Source organism: Argopecten irradians, chromosome 5 (assembly GCF_041381155.1).
Source record: "Argopecten irradians isolate NY chromosome 5, Ai_NY, whole genome shotgun sequence".
Classification (NCBI taxonomy): Eukaryota; Metazoa; Mollusca; class Bivalvia; order Pectinida; family Pectinidae; genus Argopecten; species Argopecten irradians.
Window position 1 is genome coordinate 17,591,211 of NC_091138.1, and position 27,038 is coordinate 17,618,248.

General features: G+C 34.4%; 2 protein-coding genes across 2 annotated transcripts; one reads left to right on the top strand and one right to left on the bottom strand.

Annotated features, from left to right (window-relative positions):
- The first annotated feature begins 8 nt into the window (after window positions 1-8).
- Window positions 9-10,670, top strand: LOC138323057 (major facilitator superfamily domain-containing protein 6-like protein B). Its single transcript, XM_069267385.1, has 2 exons — window positions 9-81; window positions 1,047-10,670. The coding sequence occupies exon 2, from the start codon at window positions 1,103-1,105 to the stop codon at window positions 3,023-3,025; it is 1,923 nt and encodes a 640-aa protein (XP_069123486.1). The 5' UTR covers window positions 9-81; window positions 1,047-1,102; the 3' UTR covers window positions 3,026-10,670.
- Window positions 10,671-11,058: 388 nt separating this feature from the next.
- Window positions 11,059-13,155, bottom strand: LOC138323059 (uncharacterized). Its single transcript, XM_069267387.1, has 3 exons — window positions 12,999-13,155; window positions 12,129-12,267; window positions 11,059-11,282 (listed from the first exon to the last, which is right to left on the bottom strand). Exons 1-3 carry the CDS (start codon window positions 13,053-13,055, stop codon window positions 11,080-11,082), a joined length of 399 nt encoding a protein of 132 aa, XP_069123488.1. The 5' UTR covers window positions 13,056-13,155; the 3' UTR covers window positions 11,059-11,079.
- Between the last annotated feature and the right edge of the window lie 13,883 nt (window positions 13,156-27,038).

The window sequence follows — 27,038 nt, forward strand, 5'->3', positions numbered from 1 at the left end:
GTTGACGATTACGACACTGTCTGGTGGTGGTGACAGAACATCGGACCGTATGACAGACAGTAACTAAAATACGGAGAGAAGGTAAATATGATGTACGAGAAAGCATTTACATATTTGAAATCAAGCATTTCAATTGTTAATTTTTGTACAGCACCGGAAGCACTTTGTAAATTGCATTATCTTTCATATACGCATATTCATGTATCCTACAGTCAACTAACTTAACATTTATTGTTCGAGTTACCTCCCTTTCACTAACATAAAAGTCACCAGAAATGAAGAGGTGTTTAAAAATTTATCCTTATGGAATGATTCACATCTATTTATACGTTCATTTCCCATATCTCTTGAAACTCGCGACAATGCTTGCAACGTGGTCAATGTCCTTCTATTGTTGAGACTCATTGTCCAAGTTTAAGCATAACGTTAAGTATTGTCATCAGCTTATTAATGATAAGGAAAAGGAGCATCATCCTTATTGATCATCGGCCTAAGCTTATGCACTGTTTTAATCTTAACATATGTCAATTATTCATAACTTTAGTTTGACATACATCATGACAGTGCAACCACTTAAACTGCTCCATGAAGTATCATTTAGTTTCTAGGCCTACTAAATTAATTTACCCATATGAAACAATAAAATCTGAAAACAAATAATTCTTAAAACAAGCTAACAGCTAATTGTAAAATGCGCCTTCAGTCAAGTTTATAACTGAACAACAAATTAAAAATTGATATAAGACCTAAATCATATGTGCATGCATTCCTCAAACATTTTGCAACTTTTGTCAATGTTAGAGATTGTTACAATTATAAATTCCTAGAGGCAATGCACAGACTAAGCTAACAATACTGAGTTTTCGTGTCTGAACCTGTCGTACAGCTAGTTCTGTTTTGTCACTTTTATTTAGATTACCCATATATTGTCACTACTGAGATTTCATTAGGGACTTTGACAAGGTGAGAAGTAAGAAGCAATATGTGTCAGCTTAATGATCATGTTATAATTCCACAATAATAATAATTATTCTCCCTTTTTTCAGATTAAAACAGAGCAATGACAAACACAGAACTCCAGTAAAGATTTAAATCTGTAACTATGGATACCCCAGAGCCTGTGAATCTCAACAGGGCTATCCTGTTCTGTAATTTCTACAATTTTTTCTTCGCTGCCAGCAAAGCCTGTTTGTTCCCATTTTTCTCCCTGTACTTAAGACTCTTAGGTCTGACAGCGACCCAGACAGGAGTAATTATCAGCCTCAAAACTCTGGTGGCTTTCGTATTCGCTCCCCTGTGGACTAAGTGTGCAGTTCAATGCCGTAAAAGGCGACTTGTATTTACATTTTCCATTTTTATGATGGCAGCAACCTACTTATCACTAACTTTAGTTCCTAATCAGAATCATGCAGCATTGTCCCATTGTGTATCTACTCACAGACAAATCTCTAATAATCAATCTAAATTTACCAGCACAGATGAAATCATTCATATTCTAAATCATAATGACAGTGATGTGTCTCCACAAGCAGTGACTGTCCCCACTGCACCACAAGTGGATAAGACAAATAAGAACACCAGTGAAAGCCACTCAAACAAAACAATTGGTGTCTCTCCATCATCCATTCCGTCTTCTCCACCGAGCCCTACAGAAACTCAACATGATGATCTGGAGGACAAAAAGATTGAAATATCAAAAGAAATACTCGTATTCCTTGGACTTAAAAAGGAGGAAGTACAGAGGATGACCATGCAGGATATCTATGAAGTATTCAAAGAGATGATGAATACGGAGGAAATGCGAGGTCTTGTGGAAAATAGACTGGATGCAGAGACGGTGAGATTTGTTTGGCAAATAATTCGTGAGAATAGTGACAGGGAGAAAGAAAACCAAGCATCGCCTTCAAATGTTCGTAGGAAGAGAGACATCAATATCACCTCGCTTCTGGCTAGCTTGAAGTCGAAACTGCATGATCTGAGGCAGAGTGTGAAGGATGATGGTCACGACTACACATTTGTAGTTGTAACTGTCATCCTTTTGATCGGGGAACTGTTCGCATGTCCTGTAGAAAAACTGGCAGATGATTTCTGGTTTGACTATCTGGAGAAAATAGATGAACTGGAGAAATATGGGAAACACCGTATCTGGTGCTCTATGGCCTACATGTCATTTCCACTGGTTGTTACACTCATCGTCAGCAATACAGACTGTCTGTTTGGAATGGACATTCCTCCCTTCATGCTACACTTCTATGTGTTTGGATCTTTGCTGGGTTTGACCTTCTTACTGGGCTTTTTCTATCCAATATCAGCAGATGCTAAGGCCAAGTACAAGAGCAAGTTACGTCGCGGATTAGGCACTACATGTTGTAAGTGTGTCGGCCTGCTGTATGTCTTCACATTGCTTTTGGTAGGAATCATCTATGCAGCATACTACAATTTCCTGTTCTGGATGATTCAGGACCTTGACGGATCTGAATCTGTGATGGGTCTGTGCATAAGTATTTCCACTATTGTAGAGATACCAATGCTGTTCTTCAGTAAGGAGATTATCCAGCGACTTGGCCATGGCGGAGTGGCCAGTTTGTCATTGCTGATGTTGTCAGGACGTACTCTGTATTATTCCTTCCTCTGGACACCCTGGGCCGTGCTTCCTGCAGAAATGTTACATGCCCTAACTCACACTGCACTGTGGTATGCAGTATTCAACAACCCGACATTTAACATTAACCCTGTGGCAGACAGAAGCATCCGTTCCATTCTCTCATCGATATACTTTGGAATAGGGTTTGCTTCCGGAAGTATTGCGTCAGGCCTTATTTACGATACCTATGGTTCTGCAATTCTCTATAGAGTCTGTGCATTGGCAGCCGCCATATGGTGCCCAGTGTTTTTCATATTACAGAGATGCTGTCAGCCTGCTGTAGAATCTGAGATAAAGTATACAAGGCTTCTACAGTCGGAAGATCTGTCGGATGATGAGGTTCCCGATGATTGGCTGGAAAAAGCTCTCAAGGATCGGTAAATAGGCGCTAAGTAAATGGTCGGATATCTCGGATTAATGTTAGAGTAAGCACTAAAAGGTTTGAAAAAGTCAATGAATAGTAAATAGCCAGTGCTGTATGATTTAGCACTGACTCGTACACAGAAGTAGATGTTGGAAATTCTCTTAAACATGCTCCACTGCTGACAAATGGTATTTTTTTACTATCAAAAACATGAGCAAACGATTTAATATTTTTCTTCAGTTACAAAAGTTACTTACTTTACACCATTACCACCTTTGAAAAGTTTAAGATTCTAATTTTACTTTAAGTTAAAAATATAAAGAAATAATTAATTGCATCCCGAAAAAATTCTGTGTCACTATACCCTATATGGAATAAAATAATGATTGCGCATGCACCAAAGGCAAAAGAAATTATTTTATTATAGTTTTTGTGTTAATTAGACATATATATATATACGATTGAACACTAATTATTGTTCAAATGATGAATGTCATTTATGCTCTGTCGGCAGTGGAGCATCTTTAAAGATCTATGAATAGTGCTGTATGGTTAAAATGATATTTGAATGATCACTAAATCATACACAGTATATAGCAGATGGTCTGATAATCTCTTACGGATATGTAAGTTAGCATTAAATTGTTAGAAAATCTTTGAGTGCTTGATGATTGAAAAATCTTTCATTGATACTTCAATAAAGCATTAGATAATAATATATCTATAGTAGGGTGTTAGAAAATATCTTTAGAGTCTGTAGGTAAGCAATAAAACATACATGGTTAGAAAACATTATAAGAATCTATGAATTAGAACTAGATATTCATAAATCTCTAAAAATATTTAGTAAAACAAACACTAGAAGATGAGAAAACAGACCCTTCCATCAAACCTCTTCCTTTTTATTTGCAGCTATAGAACTAGATTTTAATTGAACAATGTTTTCACTGTTCATGTATTTGGCCTTGTTAAACTTGTTAAACATGTTTGTTGGATATGTTTCATTACAATAACATGGACTAAAATCTGACAGAAAATGTTGATAAAAGAATGCCAAAATTGACTAGTTGGTGCATTATGAAGTATATTTTTGTGTGTTTTGAATATTTTTGTGAACTATCCTGACAATGTTTAATGTTTGTATCCTACAAAAGTTTTGTAAACTACAACTTTTACCTCCTATCAATATGCACCTTTTTTACACTGATACAACATTATTATTCTCGACATTAATGTTTTCATGTAAAACTTTCTTACTCTAAAACTACATTTGAGGTTAAAAATTAAAATGAATGAAGAGCACTTAAAAGTAATATTATACTATTATTTCCATAATGTTGTTTTACAGAAAGGTTCTTTAACAAAAGACATTTAAATGATAAACATTGCATAGGATTGCTCAACAAACCATTTACTTATTTTGTGTATATACATCATACTTTTCCTCAGAAATCCATATCGACCACTGACTTATATGAATACAACTTTGATATGTTGTGCATCTGTATCATTGTTTTTTACATAGATCTTTATCTTTATTTTATTTTCCCAATTTTATGCAATTAATTTTGATTGCACAATCTGAAATCCATTTATATATACAATTCAAGAAATCCATACTGTATTGCCAGTAATTGTTTTTAGAAAAAAAAAATGTGGACATGTATGTACCGTTAGCTTGATACATGTGGTCAAGAAAATTTTATCCTAGTCTGAAAAGGTAAAAGAAAAGTACATTAATATGTTTTGTAATTTCCTTAGTATTGCCCTGGGGCTATACAATTTTTCACATTGTTTAGTCTTTTCTACCTTAATTTCCAAAATATCTGTCCCTTCAAAATGAACTTCTCCATGACAAATTTGTCCACATGTTCCTACAAAAATAATTGACTGTATATACAGTTAAGCATGGTTATAACGAACCCCTGGGGATCAATGGAATGTACTTCGCTATAAGCATAATTTGTTATACACACATTAAAACATCTTAAGGACTGTGATGGGGAAAGAAAACCATTACATTATGAATTTGTTGTAATCATGTTTTACTGTACATGTTCAATATATCCGAAGCATGACTTTATTTGTTATTGACATCTATTTAGATCTTGCCTACATTATAAGTTGATTCATCGCCACATGATTATGAATCACTGATGAGTATATTTTTAAAGTGTTTATATCTAAAATCCCATTGTTGTTGTTGGTCCCTCTCTACAAGTAAGCTTTAATGGTAGGGTCATTACATCATCATAATTCCAGAGGTTGTATATAACTTATTGGGAAATTTTTGCTTGCCTTCCTCAGATGTTTGCATAATTTGTATCATATCGCTTGAGATATAGATCCAGGCTTGTTTTCATCACTAATGTTTGGTAAAGTCTGAATCCATATCATAGTCATATATGCATGCATATAAATGCTTTCCACGAATGAATCTCATCTTCAGGTATTCTAAAGGTTGTTATGTTTATTCTTCATTTAAAATCCAATTGTTTATTGATATTATTAATGTTGATAACAAAACAATGTTTTTATTGCATTTAATTGCTTGGCATAGCATTCTATATATTATTGTAATATTATGATATTTAAGAATTAAACACAGAAAATAATTTGGTCTGTCGATGTATAGACTGAAAAGTTGAAAACCAAAGTGAACTCATGATCAGATAATCTTTTTACCATTTCACATTGGCTGCTTTTAAAACCTTACCTTGATAAGTTTTTAAGTTAGTGAAATTGATGAAAATATTGGTTATTCCAGATTTGGACAAATTGATGAAAATATTGGTTATTCCAGATTTGGACAGCAACGAACGATTACTTCAAAAATTGACCAAAGATATTGTCCATTGATAAAGAACTAGCCATTTGTTTATGACATTAACAAAATGTGTGTTTTAGTTTTCATTCTATAACTTGATAGACAAAATTATTTAACAAAAGAAAAATTGTGTTGCATGTGTTGTGATTTCAGTTGTACTAATATCAGATCCAGTCTATTTTTGAACTGTTTGACAATATTGTCTGTCGATCACATTCACATGTTTAATCTTCACACAGACCACGACCAGATGTTGCATAATTTTATAGATTTTTGGATCTGATAGACTAAAGCATAAATAATATTATAATGGTTGTGTATATATTCACGATATCTTTTTAATTTTCTACAATGTGGTTTCCTTGAGTTTTGTAGAAGGTATAGTGTATGTTCAAACGCACACTTATAGTGACATGCTCAAAATCTCAGCTTCATTATGCATTCAATGCATTTCAAGAGTTTATTTTAAATAAAATGTTTGAAATCAAAGGACGATTTAAATTCACTGCAGAATATTATAACTTTTGTTTGAATGGTTTTGTTATGGATATTTATTTTATAATTTTGAAAACAGCACTGTGCCTTCACTTTCACTCTGATGTATTGTACATGTCAGGCGTCGTAAGAAAAGTTAAATATCTTTCATCCCTTTGAATAATATAATTTAATATTATGGATGTATAATGTGACTATAGGTGTTGTGATGCATGTTGAGAAGCTTATTCTCATCTCTATCTTGTTTACTATGGCATATTATCAATTGATATTGCACCTGTTATTTTGAAATAATGAACTTCTTTTAAATATATTTGTACAGAAGATAGCACATGTTATTTTGAGATAAATATGGTACAAAGTACCAGCTATTTTGACATAATATATGAAATACACCTTTCATTCCTATTTTGTCATTCCATAATTTTTATATTGTATCACAGTTAATTAACTTCTACATTTATTATTATCTATGTACCTATACATCCATATTACATGTGAATTATTGCTGAGTTTAGACCTCTGAAGCATTAGTATTATTTGTGGATTTAAAATGGCTTTTTCTGACCTGTAACACCTAGTCTGTGAATAGTTAAAAATTTTCATGAAGTGTTCATCCAATATGTTAGCCAGACGTTATTAAAAAGTGATTATAACTTTTGGACATAATTATGGAGTTAATGTTTAGATTTTATACAAGACATTCCATCATCTTCTTCCATTAGGTGTTGTCCGTTTTTCATGAACTCTTCAATTACCAATGAATCCATACTTTTTGACAGTATTTGTATCCATTGCTTGCAAGTATTGATGAAGTATAATTTATGTGATTTCATTTACCGTAGTACTTTGGAAAATACTTAAAATGCATCTGAAAGGAATCCATGTTGTGAATGTACTAAAAAAAATTTTGTTAATCTACTTTTTTTTTAAGAATTATATTACTGCAAATTAAGGGACCATATATGATGTAAGGTTAATTTGAGGAAATTATTCAGTGACAGCTATACTGTACCTTCATCCCTATTAAATCTTTTTACCATGTTTGACCCAGTAACCACTTTAAATTTTAGATTATTCAGGGGTTGGTAAACAGAGACCTTTTACAATTCGCAAACAAATAAGGTAATTTAAAAGAAACTAGAAATACAGTTAAACCTTTATATAAAAACCACCCAGCGGACCAAGAATAAATGGTCTTTATAGCCTAGTAGTCTTTATAAACGGGACAAATTGTGTTGAAATCGACCATTTGGGACCCTGAAAAGCTGTCTTTTTAAGCAGGTGGTCTTTATATAGAAGTTGTCGTTAAGGCAGGTTTGACTGTGCTGGGACATTTTTATGTTGTATTCACATAACTATATTTGCAATCTTGCATTTTAAAATCATCAGGTATTGGTACTCAAGGTAATTTTTAGTAAAACATATAGGGATATGGACAATCATTGGGTCAAATATGATACTACCAAAAACTTTGTTCATCTTTGTGGGTGAATTTGTGTTTGGGAATTGTTCAGGTATTGGTTTTTTTTTTAATTCTTCAATCATAAAATGGTGCAATAAGAGTTACTGTTTTCCTCTTAACCAGACGACTTTATATCAAGTTATTTATTATTGTTATTTTGTATGTGAAGATATCTTTTATTTATAGAGACTACTATCAATATATTGAGGACAATGAGAAACACATCACTTTTACTAAGAATTAACCTCTAGCATATTGCAATGGAGTAATAATCACTTTTATGTGAACTGATAGTGTCTGTTAAAATGTTTTATAATTTAATAATGATATAGATAGGGAAACACTTAACACATTTGTACCATGGAAATTACATCCAGATTCTTAAAGTAATCTTGTCAAATGTTTAGTGACTTATCGGTTTTATGTGACCCGAATTAACACTTACTAGTTCCATTCTACATTGACTGCCAACGTCAAGGTGGATCATAAATGTTAGAGCTATAGCACGACGAGACACTTTTGAAACATTACGTCATGTCAAAATAACATCCGATAAAAAAACGGATGACCAGAGTAGGAAATAAAAGATGGATATACAAGACGAGATGCTCATTGACCTTGAGACCCCTTCATATATCTATACACATTGCCGTAAATATGATTTCTCTTATGCTTAGCTTACAACATCGAGGTACATGTTTGCTCATAGAGGTTTACGTGCTCAGTGTCATAGCATGGGGTAGCGCGTCCAAAAACTCAGAACGCAGATCTAGGGCGCTAATAAATAAGTTTTGCAACTGGACGCTATGCGCCCAATCATTGGAATAAAAACGGCTGAACTGAAGTATGATAAATTATGGCATGATTATGCAGATAAATATTTGTCATTTTTTGTCTATTTTTGTACATACATGGTTGTGATGTGAATCATTCCGCTTATTTTACATGTTTATATTTATATATAATCCAATTGTATAACCAATTAACAGTTCTCGTTTAGTTTTTCACTAGTCACACAATAACTACACAAATCTAATTATTATTTTATTACACGTTTCTCTTCTTATTTTATGTCATTTGCCATGTGGCACATGTGCTATTAACAAACTAAATTCATAATTCTATGATATTAGCATAATAGTTTCTTGAAACTAGGACTAAGTATTACTGCACTTTTTGTTGAACTGGCGGGCTGAATTAGTTAATTGGAAATTTCAGGTATAATTTTGTTTGGTTAGTAACTGATACAATTATTAATTTATTTTTGCATTCAACGTGAACAGCTTCAATCAAAAGTTTTAAAGCTTAATGCGTCTTCATCATTACGCATGGTGCTTCACACAGAAACCTATTATGTGTGTCATGTATGACGTACGCTGTGTCTTCCTTGTAATATGATAATAGGTGTATTGGGGTAAGCAGTGCTGTTAAAGTAAATCTATGTATAATGGGATGGGTCTAGCAATACTTCTTAGCATAATGATTACATATGTTTTAGTGTCTTTTTTAATTTTTTGTTTCGTAGTTACAGATTGTAGCACTTTTCTACGCTTTGCTCATTTCCACTCTAGTTTGAGTTTCGTTATGAAGTCTTATTCCCTCTGGGTAATGGTTATATCATATAGTTTATCATATGTTAATAATAAAAGAAGCAAAACTATCAAATTCGTTTCTTATTCTTACTGACCCTTACTTACCCATCCGTTCTAGATCACTTCATATGATTTCCGAAGACCGACTTATGCCTCCCTTGAATGAATGGAGAGCTACTATTTGAGTACCCAATCTTCTTCCGCTTTTCCCGCTACTAAAAGATTTTGTATCCGTCTAAACCATTGAAACTTGTAATACATAAAGCAGCTGAAGCTTTATACAAGTTGCTGTCCTTTAAAAAGGAAAGCAATCCTGGGCGTGCGAAAAGCCTTTTAAAGTATAAGGAACAAAAATTGTATGTATTTAATAATAATTTTTTTTTATTCAATATAACAATGAGTAAGCTTAAGATATACACTGTAAGTAAAGTGACATTGTTAAGAAACTAAATTTCTACTGATATTATCTTTAATACATAACTCGGCAAAAATAAAATACAAAGTCGAATAGACATGAAATATTTGATATAAAATTGTTTGTTTCATTCGGAATGCAATTACAGATGGGTTATTTTTTCTTCATGGAATTGTCAAGAGGGATGTTTGTACAATTGAAAACAATAATATCTTTAATTGAAGATTATAAAAAATGGCACTAGAATTATCATGATCAGTTTTCTGTAAATAAATGATATTGAATAGCACCATCTTAAAAGCTTTTCATACCTTAATATCCCTGCTGTAAATAATCTATATAAATGAATTTGAGTACATTTTGTATTTGATATAAAAACACCTTGGCACAAAAATAATGGGATTGAAAAATAACAAAATACAAGTTGACTAGTAAAAACTACATAGACTATTACAAACTACATGGTTGTGCAAATTATAAGATCCAAGAATGTAGTAATTTGTTGATTAACTGATGATATCAAAATAAATGTTTCTCTTAAGAAGTTGTGTTTTGAAGTATGCTATCGAATATTTTACATATTTTGTGGCTTATGTTCCTACCTTCCACACAACAATGACTGTTTCCTGCAGATCAATCAAACAGTTCAAGTGTGCTATAGTTAAAAGCACTAAGGTTAGGGGACCTGTTAGCTGTATAGCATGTTTGGACCGGTGCATTGACCCAAGGAAGCATACATTGCTGTGAACATAGCAGATCAGAACAGCTGGAATATTTCAAACGTAATCAAATGCCCCATAGCACAGCACAAAATGTGGCTGAAGCGCCCAGGGAACGAGCTCAAGTTCAAAAGTCAAACAGGGCCACTGTGAGCTTGACCTCAAGTTCATAAGTTAAATAAGGCAATTAACTCTGAAGCGTTGAAAATATGGCGTTGGAGTATGGAAAATCAAATTAACTTCTGATAGCGTTACGTAAAAACAATGGTATCAGCCGTTCTTTTGACTTTTGGAGCATAATGGAATTTCTTGTAAATGCATCTTAGTCATAAGTATATCCACTGCAAAATAAGTTTAAAACATTAGCAAGTTTGGCACTGTATTATAATTACAGCTGCAGTTTTCAATAGATCGTATGATTCTTTGAGTTTCAAAGCGGTGTCTTTAATCACAAAATAGGCGAGAAATGATGGGGCATCAACACAGAAAGTGACGAGAGAATTGTAGATAATAAATATACAGAAAAAAACAACTAGCTTTTTGAAATCACGTATGTATTTATTGCCTCACACACTGGTAACTGCCAGGGCCTTGGTAGACCATTCCTCTTTTGCTGGCGACCAAGGTGTCTGGTGCCGTCAGGATGTCGGGAGCAGACGATACGAACTTACAGACCAATCCAGCTCCACATTCACAATGGCCGTTCATCTTAGCAAACACATTGCAATGGTCGTTCAGCTGTTTGTAGCTCTCGCAATATCCTTAAACAAGAAGAATGTTTTTTTCTTTTTGTTCTCTCAAATATGTTTTAAGAATTTTAAAAGAACTACAAAATAACACAATATAAACTCCATGATGCCTCTTTTTAATTTAAGTACCAAGTACATGTATATATGTTTTCTCTGGGTTTTCGCTTTCCTCTGTCCCTTCTTAAAATACCTTTTGTTAATAACACGTAAAACAATACAAAAAAGACAAATAAATACCAAGATAAGTTATTGTTTTAAACAAATAAATGTGTTTCTGATATGCTCTCTACTGTTGACCCATCTGTCCAAAATCAAAACTAGGTCCGACATTTCCGTTCCTGGTGTCTCTTTTTTTTACGAAAGCCCATTGGACTCAGTTGATAGAATAAAAAGAATGTCCGCATTATTAGGCGAAACTTGCGTATTTTGTGAATCTTCAAAGTGTTCCGCGTGAAAACGAAATAACTTCGTGTAATAATGATGATTTCGCTTAATACAATAAAAAAAACAACCTTTTTCCCGTCTACCAAAGTAAGCCCAATCGGCCTAATTACAGTTCTTCACCGCCCGCGTGTTTTCTTCTATGGAAGAACTCAAATTTCAACGTCCAATGACCTTTCGTCCTACAAACGCCATAGCTTTGTGTCTACCATGGTTTTAATTTCACGCTTTACCTATTCTATACATTAATTTAGCAGTTATCTTAAATACAGAGAAATGTAGTTATGGATTTAAGATAAATCTGTCAATTTTTGTTCCCTATATAATGCAACATTTTAGAAAAGAAATAGTAAATTAATTTCTTGTTGTATGAACTTTTAGTGGATACGAAACAGAAGCAATGGTGAATCGACCCACCTCCTTGGTGCATTAAGGACAAATCTAGGGGCAAAGACATCTGAGCAAGGTCCTGTCTTTTACGGCTCATAATCAAGGGTCCTTCATGGTAGTAACAGCATTCATTAGTGCCACACTGGTCATCACGGGTGCAGCTCGTCTTCAATAAAGTAATAATTCTTGTCAAGAAGTAGCATACATTATTGCATATACAAGGAATCCCTACTATGTAAAAGATAACTAGGAAGCGGAAATGACATCTGTAAACTCGAGGAGATAGAAAAAAAACCAATTTCCTTTAAAGGCCCACTACCTTTCCGGAGAAAATATATATCGATGACCTAAGATGAGAATATAACATGAAGCTTATGCAAGTTTTCCTGCGTAATATATGATAACAGTTGGGTTTCATTTCGCTGTTTTGCCTTCTGGTGTTGTGGTAATCAACTACCGCGCGGTATTTAGGACGACGGCGGGAAACATAAGACGACCCGCGTAATGAAAGTTACCATTTTATTTATTTGAATTATTGTTTCGTAGGTGATGATAAGTGTAATATTAACTTACCGTTCATAACTTTTGCGACTCTATAAAATTATCGATCTCGTTTAACATTTCAAGTTTCAAAATTAAAAGCCGTTTCGGAAAGGTAGTGGGCCTTTAAATAGAACAAGGAGTAAGACAGCATAGTTGATTGTGCTTTTGAAGTTTTGCAAGAACAGCAACCACATTGCGATTAGAAGGGAAATGTTCACTTGCTTAGAATATCGGAGGAGGGAATAAGTACTTCGGTAAGGAAAATGCCGAAATGTATTAGTTTTGTACTACAGTGTGTCTTTATACAGAAGTAACTCGTTTGGCATGTTTGCGATAAATTGAAAAGAACCTTACCCTTGCCGAGACGAGGACCATGCACAGACTCAGGATAACGGCCAATTCCTTAAACATTGTTGGTGTTTTACTGAACAGTTATCTCGTAAGTGTGACAATGAATTCAGTTCTTTATGTTCTTCAGTTCTTAAACGTGACTGAAGGTCATACGACTGATAAGGATTCCTGTGGGTTGGCAGATCGGTACATGGGGCACTCTACGGGAGACGATCATAACCTAGTAAATGGATAAAGGGTTAGGGGTTTGTTTGGGACTAAATGAGATAAACCAATATGCGATTTACATCTTTATGTATTGTTGTTTATTTATATTGGTTGCATTGACAAAATGGCGTTCTTTCGGGAACAACTTTTGACTTCAATAAGTATAATGCAAATTGAATAAATAGTACAAAACAGTCCTCTAATGTTACATTTTGAATTATTGATCCGGACAATTAACAATCTCCTTTCTTTTGTCGTATTATCAGTATGTATGTTATTGAGATGATTAACGATAACTGCATGTTTGTGAATATGCACTACAAAAGGATTTACTACTCCACGAAAACGACCGACAACGACGATATGTGCTTCTCCACAGCTAACGATCACTCAAACGGTGTATTTGATAAGGCAAGACTCTACCTATACATTGACGTGTCATGGAGTAGTGAACCAAATTAAGGACATAAGAAGGAATCTTAAGACGAGTTACAAATGAGTGATGTTCTGGAGAGCTCTTAAAGGACAGCACCGATTCTTGTCAATGAAAAATGAACGACGACTGGAAAGGCTGCATCATCTGCAAGAGAAGGAACAAACAAACACTATTCACCTTGGACAAATGTTCTCTTTTAATCAAGGAAACAGAAATACAAATGCATAAAGCTCCGAGACATACTCCATTTACGAGTGATTTCATAATTAGACATTGCCCATTAAAAATATCATATTTGCAGAATAAAGCTATGGGTAGTATACTGGTCAATAATCCAATAGTATATATAGTCAGTTATTAACCCATAAAAAGCCAAATGTATATAGTCGGTTCACTAAGATATATAGGGGGCGAGGGCTTAGCTCTCCGTCAATCATTTGAGGGATATTTTCTGTCAAGGGGTGCGATACAAATATTCTCGTGCAAGAATGTCGTTGCGCTACTTATAGAAATGCATTACAAGTATTAGTTCGTTTGTATGTTGGTTCTCTAGCATTTACATATGATAAATGATCTCTTATAAATGATTGCAGGGACTCTAATGTCATCATCTTCAATCTACCTGAATAAAAAAAAATGTGACTCTGTAAATAGACAAGAGGAGGATCGAAGGAACTTTTAGTAGCTGATTCTATTGGTGTTTTAAATTTGGACATGACTTCAATTTTAGATGAGGACGGCCCGACCCAACTAACAAAAAAAACAAGACCTTTGAAAATCATCATGAATAATAAGACACAACGAAAAAACCTACTAGAAAATTCCAGACAAATCAAAGACAAAGCTCCAAGAGAATTCAAAAAGGTCATCATGATCCGCGATCTGACTATCGAACAGCGTGAAGTCAGGAAAAGAAAATTCGAAATAAAAAGAGTACAAGCTTATGAATCCAACTCCAATGAAGATCAGGTGGATGTCGAAGATATAAATGCGCCAAACACAGATATAATATCGAGTCATCGAATGACGACAAGGGGGAGTATTTGCCTTATCAGGCGTTCTCCAAACACGACGTCATTATGACGTCTAATCAAATGAATACACTTTAGTATACAGCCAAGACACTATTCGGGATAGCAACGCCCCGACTTCTCCAGTCGTGGATAGAGCATAGGAAACTACTTTTATGGAGGCTTTTGATACAGTAACAATTGCAAATGACAAAAACAATCGTCCATCGACCATTCTTGTTTTTTACTCAAACATTGACACTTTAACCCCAAGCAAGCTAATAGAATTAGAACAAATAATTGCTCAGAAATCACAAGATGTTATTGGATTAACAGAAATATTTCCAAAGTCATCATCTATAGTATACGAAGAACTATACAACTTGGCGGGTTATGATTCCTTTAGGAATTTTAACCAAATCAATCCTTCAAGCAAATCCAGTACATATGCCGGTTGAATTTGACGAACATGTTTGGTGTAGTATAAAACTATTGAAACGAACTGCTTCCTCGTCTCTACTTGAGGGTTTCTCACTCAAGTCTAAAATACTGGGTTGTGATCACAGATCATCTGATTAGCCAATTATTGGAAAGAATAACTCAACGCCTCAATACAAATTCATACATATAATTCTGGTTCTGCAGATACAGAGTCACAATGTGTAATCACACTCTCTGTCACTCTAATTACTGTACAATTCTCAATTCTCAATTTCTTTATTAGTTTAAGCTTTACAACTTATTACTGGTATATAAAAACACAATTCAGTTATCATATTATGTAATAGTGTAACATGTAAACTCTCATACAATAATACTACATTGCACATTCACACACACATACACACACACACCCATTTTAACACGTACGGACGTACGCACGCACACACGCACCCTCACACACACGCACGCACGCACACACGCGCACCCTTACACGCCTTCTCATACATATACAGTCTCACACTCTCTCACTCATCCATATACAGCATCATGGCTTATTCTTTCTAGTTTCTAATTCTTAATTAATAATTATCAATGTACATGTCTGAATGAATTGTCTTCTACGAAAATCATTTAATTGGTAGGAGAGTGAAAAGGACTGTTCACTTAAACAATTATAACAGCAATCGCAAATTAAAGTTACAAACTTTAAGATAGTATTTAATCTAAACATTTTCCCGGCGCTTAAATGCTAAGTGTAAATATTTGCCAAGATTATGAAGTTCTTTGACATTATTCACGGATAATAATTGAACAAGTTTAAAAACACTAGATTTACGCAAGTAGTATGGTTTAATATATTTTTTCCGAATATCTGAATAAAATGGACATCTTAATATAAAATGAAACTCGTCTTCCACTTCGTTTTTGTTACAAAAAGTACATGTTCTATTTTCTCTCGGAGTGTTGATATATCTTCCGCTTTCAATTTTTAGATTATGTGATGACATTCTTATTCTAGAAATACACTTCTTATATCGTTGTTCAATAGGTTTCTTAAGATAATACTGTAGATCAAAATTATCTACTAAATGCTGATATAAAAAGCCCCTAGAGGAATTACTGATATCACTTGTCAGGTCTTGAAAATATATAAGATAAAATTTGTTTTCAATCATCTTGTATATTGTTTTCCCATCTAAATAACTATTATAAAGGTATCCTAAGCCTAACCTATCTAATTCTGATTTTATATTTACAATCCAATTGTCGTTGCTAGACTGTCTATTTTCGTAACAGGCTTTCAGAATGCAGTTTTCGGTGTTTTTGACTTTAACCCAATATTTCAAAATTTTTAATTTTCTTTTATTTTGTAATGATAATCTTCCTAGTTCACAATACACCATATCATGACAAGTCTTTTTACCTACACCTAAAATATTTTTGCAAAAGTTCGAGTGTACCCTCTCGACATCTTGTGCCTTGTGAAATCCCCATATTTCACTAGCATAGCCTAAAACACTGGCCACGTATGTATCAAAAACTGAGCATAATGTCTCTGCATTGAAATAATTATTTTTCATTTTATTCATAATTCTGAAATAAGCCTTCCTTCCCTTTTCGGCTACATGCTTTTGTGTTTTATTCAATTTACCATTGAAATTAAACAGCATTCCAAGGTAATTAAATTCATTTACAATTTCGATTTCGTTATTGTTGTAAAACCATTTCTCATTTTCTCTAACATGACCACCATTTCTAAAAATCATAATTTTCGTTTTTTGAATATTAAGTGTAAGCTTCCATTTATCATTGTACTTCTGCAATGCATCTAACAATGATTGCAGGGCACTTGGCGATTCGGCTAACAAAACAGAATCATCCGCGTACATTAGTAAAAATATAGTAATCATGCGTAATTCAATTGATGGACAATTTTCATTTATGAAGTTAATTTCACAATCATTTACAAAAAAACTGTACAAAATCGGTGACAATATTTCGCCTTGAAAGAGTCCGATTCTATTAGGGAAATAATCTGAAACATGACCTTCGTATCTAACACATGATTTGACATTATCATACAGCGATTTTATAATTTTTAGTAGTTTTCCTGGTATTCCCTGTTTAATTAATTTGCTCCAAAGGTGACTTCTATCAATCAAATCGAAAGCTTTTTTATAATCTACAAAACAGCAATACAGACGATTTTTATTTTTTAAAGCTCTATTAATTAATGATTGGAGAACAAAGATTGCATCCACTGTTGAACAACCTTCTTTAAAACCGAACTGTGCGTCAGTAATGACGTTATTTTCTTTATCCCAATTTAAAAGTCGTCTATTTAAAATAGATGTAAATAGTTTACCCATACAGCTAACCAACGTGATACCTCTATAGTTACATGTTTTATTGAAATCGCCATTTTTGTAAATAGGTATTATATTACCACGTGACCACATCTCTGGGAAAAATCCAGAGTCATATATTTTTGTGAATAGGTCTGTTAAATGAGGAATGAGAATGTCCTCAAAGTCTAAGAAAAGTTCATTTAAAATACCATCTTCCCCACAGCTTTTATTCCGATTGATATTTCGAATAGCGATGTGGACTTCGTCTTCTGTAATCGGTTTATCCAATTCGTCGAAGACAGTGGATTCTACGTCATCGCCTAAGCGACCTTGGTTAACAATGCCATCGTTACCCCCTCCTAACATTTTAAAATGTTCCACAAAATCTTCCATATTGATATTTGACCGAGGTATTTGACTAGGCCCTTTTGAAAAATACTTATAAAAATGTTTCGGGTTAGATTTTCTTAAAGTTTCCATCATGTTACCTTCTTGAAGTTTGTATTTCCTTTTAAGTCTACATTCTAGTTTCTTATATCGTTTTTTTCTTATCGATAAGTGTTGAGTGATTTTCAATCGATTTACATTTATTATAATCTTTTAAAGCATTTTTGTATTCGATGTAGTTCTTTTTACATTGATCTGAAAACCAGGGTTTGTCTTCTTTATCATTTCAGTATTTCCTTTGCCCATCATTTGGCAAAAACTTTTTACAGATTTTACGTCACAATTTGGCAAGACGACTTCACTAATCATACCAGAAAAGATGTCAATACAGTTATCAACATCCTCTTTAGAGTTAAAAGACATATTACAAACTTCATGTAAATTTGCTACTATATCTAACAAACCATCTGCTATAACGTGATTATTTTCAATGTTCCATTTGATATTTCTGAAAACTTTCCCAGAATAGGGTTTAACATTATCTTTTGCAACAGTATCTTTACCAACTGAAAGACTGCAATCAATCTTAAAAGAGATTGGAGAATGATCTGACAAAGTATTAAATTCACCTGAGGTAAACGATCGTATGGACGACATACATCCACAATCTACTAGTAGGTAATCAATTAGACTTGCTCCATTAGTGGTAAAAAATGTAAAATTTCCTTGTTTATCATCCTGATGGCGGCCATTTACAATGCGCATGCCCGCAGACTTACATAAGGCGATCAGTTTTCTACCAAATGAGTTTATAGTTTTGTCCATATTGTTACGCTCTTCTATATCATTATCATTATCGTAGTTCAAATTGTTTGTATTTTCTAACCTACCTAATCCGTCGTTAACAATATAATCTGTTCGCAAACCCGTTCGGGCGTTAAGATCACCCATGACAAAAACGTTACCATTTGTTTTGTAACTCGCTATAGACTCTTCAAGTTGATGGAATAGATCTATTTCCCGATTCTGATAAAAAAAACACTGTTTTCTGGAGGGAAGTAGCAAAAACATAGGTAAAATGGCTCAGGTAAGGCTTTGAATTTTAACCAAAAAATACAATCATTCAATTTTTCGACAATCTGTATGTTTGGACAATATTTGATTTTATAGAAAATAACCACACCGCCTCCTTTACCCGTGGTTCTTGGAAAAATATGAGAAAAATAACCAGGTAATGATATGACATCATTGCTGGAAATCCAGCATTCAGATAAACAAATAATATCATGCTTATACACAATTTTAAGAAAATCATTATCTTTCAATTTGTAACCGAGTCCTTTACCAATGTTCCATGAAAGGATTGATAACTCATCACTCTCCTCTGGATCCTATCTGTTGTCTTGTTGTCCGTGTGTGTGACGCCGTTGGTGCCATGGCCTTTGGTTTCCTCTGTCAATGTTTTGCTCCGGGTATGTTGCATGGTTAAGATTCTGGTGACTATGCAATACTTTCCTAGGCGAAACATGGCCATTCTGTCTGTCCGATGCCACATGTCGATTGGTGGAGGGAGGGGGTTGGTTACTTCCATTTCCGGTGGAAGTAGTGGGCCTGTCGTTTCCAGATCTGTTTGTTGTTGTGTATGTCTTGTTATGTTGTGAGTAATTGGTGCTGAGTCCTTCGTGGCCATTTTTGGGCGGATGATGTTCAATGTACTGTCTACCATTGATGTATAGTCTGTATAGTAATTAGAGACTATGCCAGAATATAGAAGTTATAAATGGTAGCGAGTACAAATGTACAATTATCTAAATTGATAGTAAACTCTCTGTTATAATATATGACTTGTCTTTTTATAAAGAAACAACAAAGTGATTACTAAGATGCAATAGCAACAATCGCGACAACAGAATAAAGATAATAGTAACTCTGTATATTTAGTTAGTAGTTTATAGAAATTGATCAATATGCATCAATTTCCCTTTTACAAGATTTCAACCCAAATATCTTGTAATAGATATACATGTACAAGAGAACCCTAGTCTCTTGTATTAACACATGTAATTATCTACAATTATTTATTGAAATTGAGCAATGCATCAATTTCCCTATTACAAGTTTCACAATTCCAAATATCTTGTAATAGAAATACTCAAGGCTTTTAAACCACTGTGTTTGTAATGAACAAAAGTAATTATAGAAATTGATCAAGTAATCAAGTGCCTAGTGTACTCTATATATCCTATACAAATATTATAGAATTTAAGAATAATTTATAGAAATTGATCAAGTAATAATCAATTTCACTATTACAAGATTAACTATATCTTGTAATAGAAATACAAGAGTACACTAGACTCTTGTATTATCCTAAGTACAATTTATAGAATTTAAGAATAATTTATAGAAATTGATCAAGTAATAATCAATCTCACTATTACAAGATTAACTATATCTTGTAATATAGAGATACAAGAGTACACTAGACTCTTGTACCTCAGTACAAATTATTTATGGAAATTGATCAAGTTATCAATCCTCTATTACAAGATTCGTCTCTAAATATCTTGTAATTATCCCTATTGAACAATAGACGATATGTATATAAGTTATGCCAACTTTCCTATAATCTATATAAGGGAGATAACTCCTGTAGGCCTATCTACTAATGTGTCATGATGAGAACCAAAATGGCGCAAGAATACTTATCCGATGCCGGGAGGAGACGTTAAAAATCACAATAATCGCTCCGCCTTATATACCCCTCGGGCGTCCACATTTCCTTATGTGGAAAAAGTGGAGGCAATGTGGAGGCAAAGTGGAGGCCCTCCAGACTGTTTACAACAATAACAGTCGTACATTGCCGACGTCACAATATAGTGCCAAAAATGAAAGCACAAAGAAAATGTTATACATAGCGTAAACCAACTGTTTATCGACTGAAAAATGTTCTGTAAATACAAAAAATATAGTTACAAGTATCTGATTCCGTTTCCGAGCCGTATTTAAAAATGTACACAAAAACCAGCCGGAACGTCAGCGTCAACAGTTTCACCGTGAAAGCAGTAGGCCTACAACTGCTTGGACACATTTTGATGAATAGTATTGTTATTGTCTTAACGATCACTGAATTAAATCATAAGATTGATCATGGAGCTTACATAGACAAAATACCTAATTCAAATTCTGACCGCCTGCTTAGTCACGATCCAATATGGCGGCTATCGTAGCCAGTGACACACTACTTGCCAACAGACTATTTCACATACAATCTATTATCACATACATTTACCATCTGGTAGCATGGTCAGTTAGATAAAAACATTGCCATTTGCCATGTACTGCTAATAATATACAATTCAACCGTTATTACACGTTTACTCCATGTAAACACACCAGGGGCACAGTTCAGTTGCATAAACACACAACAGCTGATCGTCAGTCAGCTGATCTCAAATGAACATTCGTTACATTATTAAACAATGATACACTGCTTATTGGAAACGTGTACAGAATTAATTATTTTTAATATTTTTATCTTAAAGTACGATTAAAAGCTCAAACTTTTCAATGGTGGTAATAATGTAAGTGGGTAACTTTTATAATTGAAGAAAAATACTAATTCGTCTGCTCCTGTTTTTATTGATACAAATGCTATTTGTGAGCATCTTTAAATTTAATTTAATGTATTTATTTAAAAGGAAAAGCACAATTTATACTTGTCACACTAAAATGTATATATGAAATATGACTACAGTCATTATTATCAGTATAGGCATCATCATTAGTTAAGAGATCTTGTGTCCAACATACAGTGATTATATCAAGCAATAATTAATGAAATTTTTCATCCTCTTCGGTGTTACACAGAAAAATCTCTTCCCAGGTGGTAAAATTTGTGAGGCTGTACACCGAGTGTTTGGCAGGACTGAGATTTCTTGTCGTACAGCACAGGGCGTGAAAGATTTTTTTCTCTTGCCCTGTGCGCCACGTCGTTATCACTGATAATATCGTGTCAACAACCATGCAACATCTCGCCATTATCACAATAGCGTTTCCATGCATCAAAAGTTATGACGTCTTCTACAACGCACGTCACGGTTACGTCGCAAGTATTGTTGACGTCACGTAATTGTCTAGTGCGAGTTATTATACACACCCCTATGTAAGATAGAGTTATCTTTCCTTTAGCAACCATGGCATATCATTGAATTATTTTATTTCATATGTTACACTCATTTCTATTGCTTAGCTCTTTGAGGTTATTTTTCCATAGACTGTCAAGTATTATGACGTCATGTATACAAAACGGTTTCGCGGGGAATTTTACAGTTACTAAATTATTGGATGAGATATCACCGCGCCACAGCTCTATTAAGTTACTGTAACAGTACGTCAAATTATGCATAGTTGAGATATCCTTCATTGTTGAGATATGCACAGATATTGCTGTCCGGCGACAACTTACAAAAAGTTGCAGTATGACTGATTTTGCGTTTGTTGATTTAGTGTCGTGCCCGTGTAAATGTGCGTGTATGTTTTTATAGCACACATATACAATGAATGTATCAAACTTTATATCATGCGATTAACTTTTGAGACGACCCCTGTCAGAGTTCACATTCACAGCTCATTTTCACATTCGCTCAGTTGGTGGAAATGTCTAATTGCGATTCCAACAATAATAATAAATTATTAGTGCTATTATCAGAAACAGAACAAACAAAGATTCAGTCATATACTCCTCACTGGTGATTTTAACTTTAAAGAAACAGACTAGAGCAATTTATCAACTACACCATCCGACTTCATATTTTGTAGAGAAAACGTACTTTCCCCAACAAGATACAGAGTAAAAGACAGACAAACTGCTAATTGCTTGGATTTAGTTTTTACCAATGAGGAAGGTATGGTAGACAATATTACACATATGCCCGGCCTACGCCGAAGTGACCACTTGTTATTGGTTTTTAATCTGAACTTGTACAGTGATTGTAATCCGCATATTATTGGGAAAAAAAGACTTCTTCAAAGGAAACTACAATAACATACACAATACTAGCGTTACTATACGGAAAAGGTACCGAGGAATCATGGGAGATTTTCGCTGAAATAATATATTATAATATTAACATTAGTAGAAAATAACATACCAGTGAGCAAAATCACCATGGATCGTCCAAAGAACCGCATTCCTCTAAACGAACAAGCACGCAAAAACATCAAGAAAAAACAAAGGAAATTGTATAAATATCAACATTGCCATACAACAGAAAATTGGGGACATTATAAAAGAACAAGAAATCATGCAACAACCTCGATTAGGGCATCTAAATACAAAATCGAACAAAAATATCGCCAGTCAAATAAAGGAGAACCCGAAGCAGGTCTGGAAATATGTAAGGTCTAATACCAAAACAAAACAGACTGTAGGGGATTTGGAGATCTTAAATGGCTTAATATATAGTGACAGCAGAGAAAAGGCTGAACTGTTCAACGAATACTTCTGTAGTGTATTTACTGTTGAATCTGATACAGATCTACCCCATTTTAATGATAGAAACGTAGACACTCCACTGCTAAACATTAACATCACAAAAGGAAAAAATGAAATCGGCGATTTCTAAGTTAAAACCAAATTCTTCTACAGGCCCTGAAGTATTCCATCTAAAACTGATAATTGAAACATCCTATAAAATGCTCGAACCTCTTGAAAACATTTTTAACAAATCCATCATTGAAGAGAAATTACCATACGGCTGGAAAAATGCCTTGGTAACACCAATTCATAAAAACGGTTCAAAAACAAGAAAAGAAAACTATCGTCCGATAAGTCTGAATTATGTTCCTTGCAAGATATTACAACGAATTATTAAAGACGAAGTAAGAAACGCATATGGAACAGAATGGCCTTTTTTCAACCTGCCAACATGGATTCACAAAAGGGAAGTCATGTGTAACTCAACTTATTGAAGTTGTTGACTATGTCACGTCAGAAATGGAAAAAAGGAACAACGTTGACGTCATTTACCTCGACTTAAGCAAAGCCTTTGACCGAGTACCACATGGTCGATTACTACTTAAGATGGAAAAATATGGTATAAAACGAAAATTTCTAGGATTGACAAAAGATTTTTTGAAGGGTATGAAGCAACGGGTTTGTATGAACGGCGCACTGTCTGTTCTACGTGACGTCACAAGCGGCGTCCCACAGGGAGCGTCCTTGGGCCAATTTAATCAAATGTAGTTCGGAAAAAGATCTTGGCGTTAGAACCTCATCTCTTTAGTCATGTGAATAATTCAGTCTCTAAAGCCAACCGAATTACAGGATTGATATTCAAAACGTTAGCTACACTGTAAACTTTTGAGTGTTAAGTTACACCAAAAAAGGTGGCACCATAGCTGCCTCCTTTTAATTTAGGTGTAACGTTACACCAAATTTTTAGGTTACACAACTGGTGTAAAACCACTTCAAGTTAGGAGTTGGTGTAAAGTAACATCACTATGGTGTAAGGTTACACTTTCAAGCTATGATTTGGTGTAAAGTAACAGACTCCATCTACTTTAGACCTCATTTTTACCAACGAAGAAGAAATGATACGAGACATATCCTATGAATCAGGACTGGGGAAAAGTGACCATCTAAGTCTCCAGTTTAGACTTTATTGTTACAAGGAAACACCTCTAGAGTACCAAACTTCAACTCATCGAAATTTCTTCAAGGGTCAGTACACAGAGATAAAAAGTAACCTAGCCAAGATAGACTGTCATCGCTTAGACTCAATCCAAGATGTTGATGTAGCTTGGAATTTTCTTACTGTTCATTTTAACAACATTATAGAGAAATTTATACCAGTGAGTAAGGGGAGAAACACCAACAAACCTCAAAACCGTGAATTGAGTCACGAGGCCAAGTCAGCCATCCGAGCTAAAAACCGTCGCTGGATTAAATACTTACATTGTAAGACAGAAGATAACTTCATACTTTACAAATCTGCCAGAAACATTGCTACAAAACAAATTCGATCCTCTAAATACAACTACGAAAAGGACCTTGCCGGGAAGATCAAAACAAACCCAAAACTATTCTGGTCTCATGTCAAATCCAAATCCAGAGTTAAATCAACCATAGGAGAAATAAAAAAACCAAATGGCGAACTATCAACCAACAACAAGGAAACAGCTGATACATTAAACAACTACTTTGCAAGTGTATTTGTCAAAGACCAAGATGTCGAATTACCTCCCTTTCCCCGAAGACATCAACAAGACGACATAGTCAACATAGATATTACAGAAGAAAAGGTACTAAAAGCCATTAAGAATATTAACCCTAACAAGTCTCCTGGCCCTGACAACATTCACCCAAAGTTTATAACCGAAGCAGCAGAAGAACTAAAAGGACCTTTGAAAATTATTTTTAAGAAGTCCCTACAAAACTGTAAATTACCATCAGCATGGAAAGAAGCCATAGTCACTCCATTATTCAAAAAGGGAGCAAAAAACGATCCTAGCAATTACAGACCAATTAGCCTAACATCAGTCCCATCAAAAATCATGCAACGGATAGTGAGGGATGAAATTGTAGCTTATATGGATATCAACAACCTATTTACTCCTCATCAACATGGCTTCAGATCTGGAAAATCGTGTGTCACTCAGTTACTAGAATCCATGGAAAACTGGACCAGAAGCATAGATTCAGGAAAAAGTGTTGATGTCATTTATCTGGACTTTAGCAAGGCTTTCGACAAAGTCTCGCACAAATTCCTCCTCCATAAATTAAAACAGTACGGAATCAACGGTAAACTGTTGGGATGGATCAAAGCCTTTCTCGACAACATGACACAACGAGTAACGGTAAATGGAGCAACATCAGAACCCCATCCAGTTACAAGTGGAGTACCGCAGGGGAGTGTACTAGGACCAATCCTCTTCTTGATCTATGTCAATGACATGCCAGACATGCTAAACTGTACAATTAAACTTTTTGCTGACGACACAAAGTTATACTCCAAGATCAACAATATGGATGATAGACAAAACCTGCAGCACAACATAGACCAAATGTGTAGATGGACACAGATCTGGCTAATGAAACTTAATACATCCAAATGTAAATACCTGGAGATAGGCAGATCTCAAGGAAACCATGTTTATACTATTAGTCAAGATGGCATCGCAACACCAGTACAAAAAGTAGAGTCGGAAAAGGACTTAGGAGTGAACATTCACCAAAACCTGCAGTTCTCAATTCATGCCAACTCGTCAAGCTCAAAGGCCAACAAAATCATCGGTTTAATGTTTAGATCATTCTCATATATGAGCCCTCAAATGTTCCTGGCACTGTATAAATCACTTATTCGTCCAATTGTGGAATACGCAACACCAGTATCCTCACCACACCTGTTCAGAGACATGACCGTCATTGAAAATGTACAAAGACGAGCAACAAAAAGGATACCGTGTTTAAAACATCTATCCTACCAAGATCGCTTAAAGAGTCTAAGTCTACCAACACTTCAATATCGTAGAGAGCGTGCAGATATCATCCAAACCTACAAAATTCTAAATCATTTGGACATACTGAACGTTGAGTCACAATTCGATGAAATTGGACGAACTTCAACAAAGGGGCACTCCAGAAAACTATATAAAAGGCAATTCAGACTGGGAAAATCAGGCCACTTCTTCAGCAACAGAGTTATCAACATCTGGAATTCTCTACCAGAGGAAGTGGTGTGTTCACCATCTCTAAACACCTTCAAGTCAAGACTCAATAAGTACTGGAAAAACCACCCAGCAAAATTTCAACCATCTTTCTGACAAAATTGTATAAATCGGGGTGAAAAAATTACTCACAGGAATGGACAGCAAACCCTGTGATATTCTAAACCCATGGAAACTTTTTAATCAGTGTCTGGCACTTACATATATGTGTCGGTATCTCATTACTATGATATTAAGTAACATTGTGTATATATATATCTCCTGTTCCCCTAACAACGGAAAAGGATTTCAACATTAATGAAATGACTGTATATACATTATTTTAAGCAACCGGAAGTGCATAGTACGCGTTAGGAGTACACAATGTCATTGTTTGAAGAAACTTTAATACAACTCCACAAGCTAGTCTTAGCTTACCAATGATGTCAACTGAGCGAATACTGAGCGAACACTACTGTGGTGTAAGGTTACCCTTTCAAAC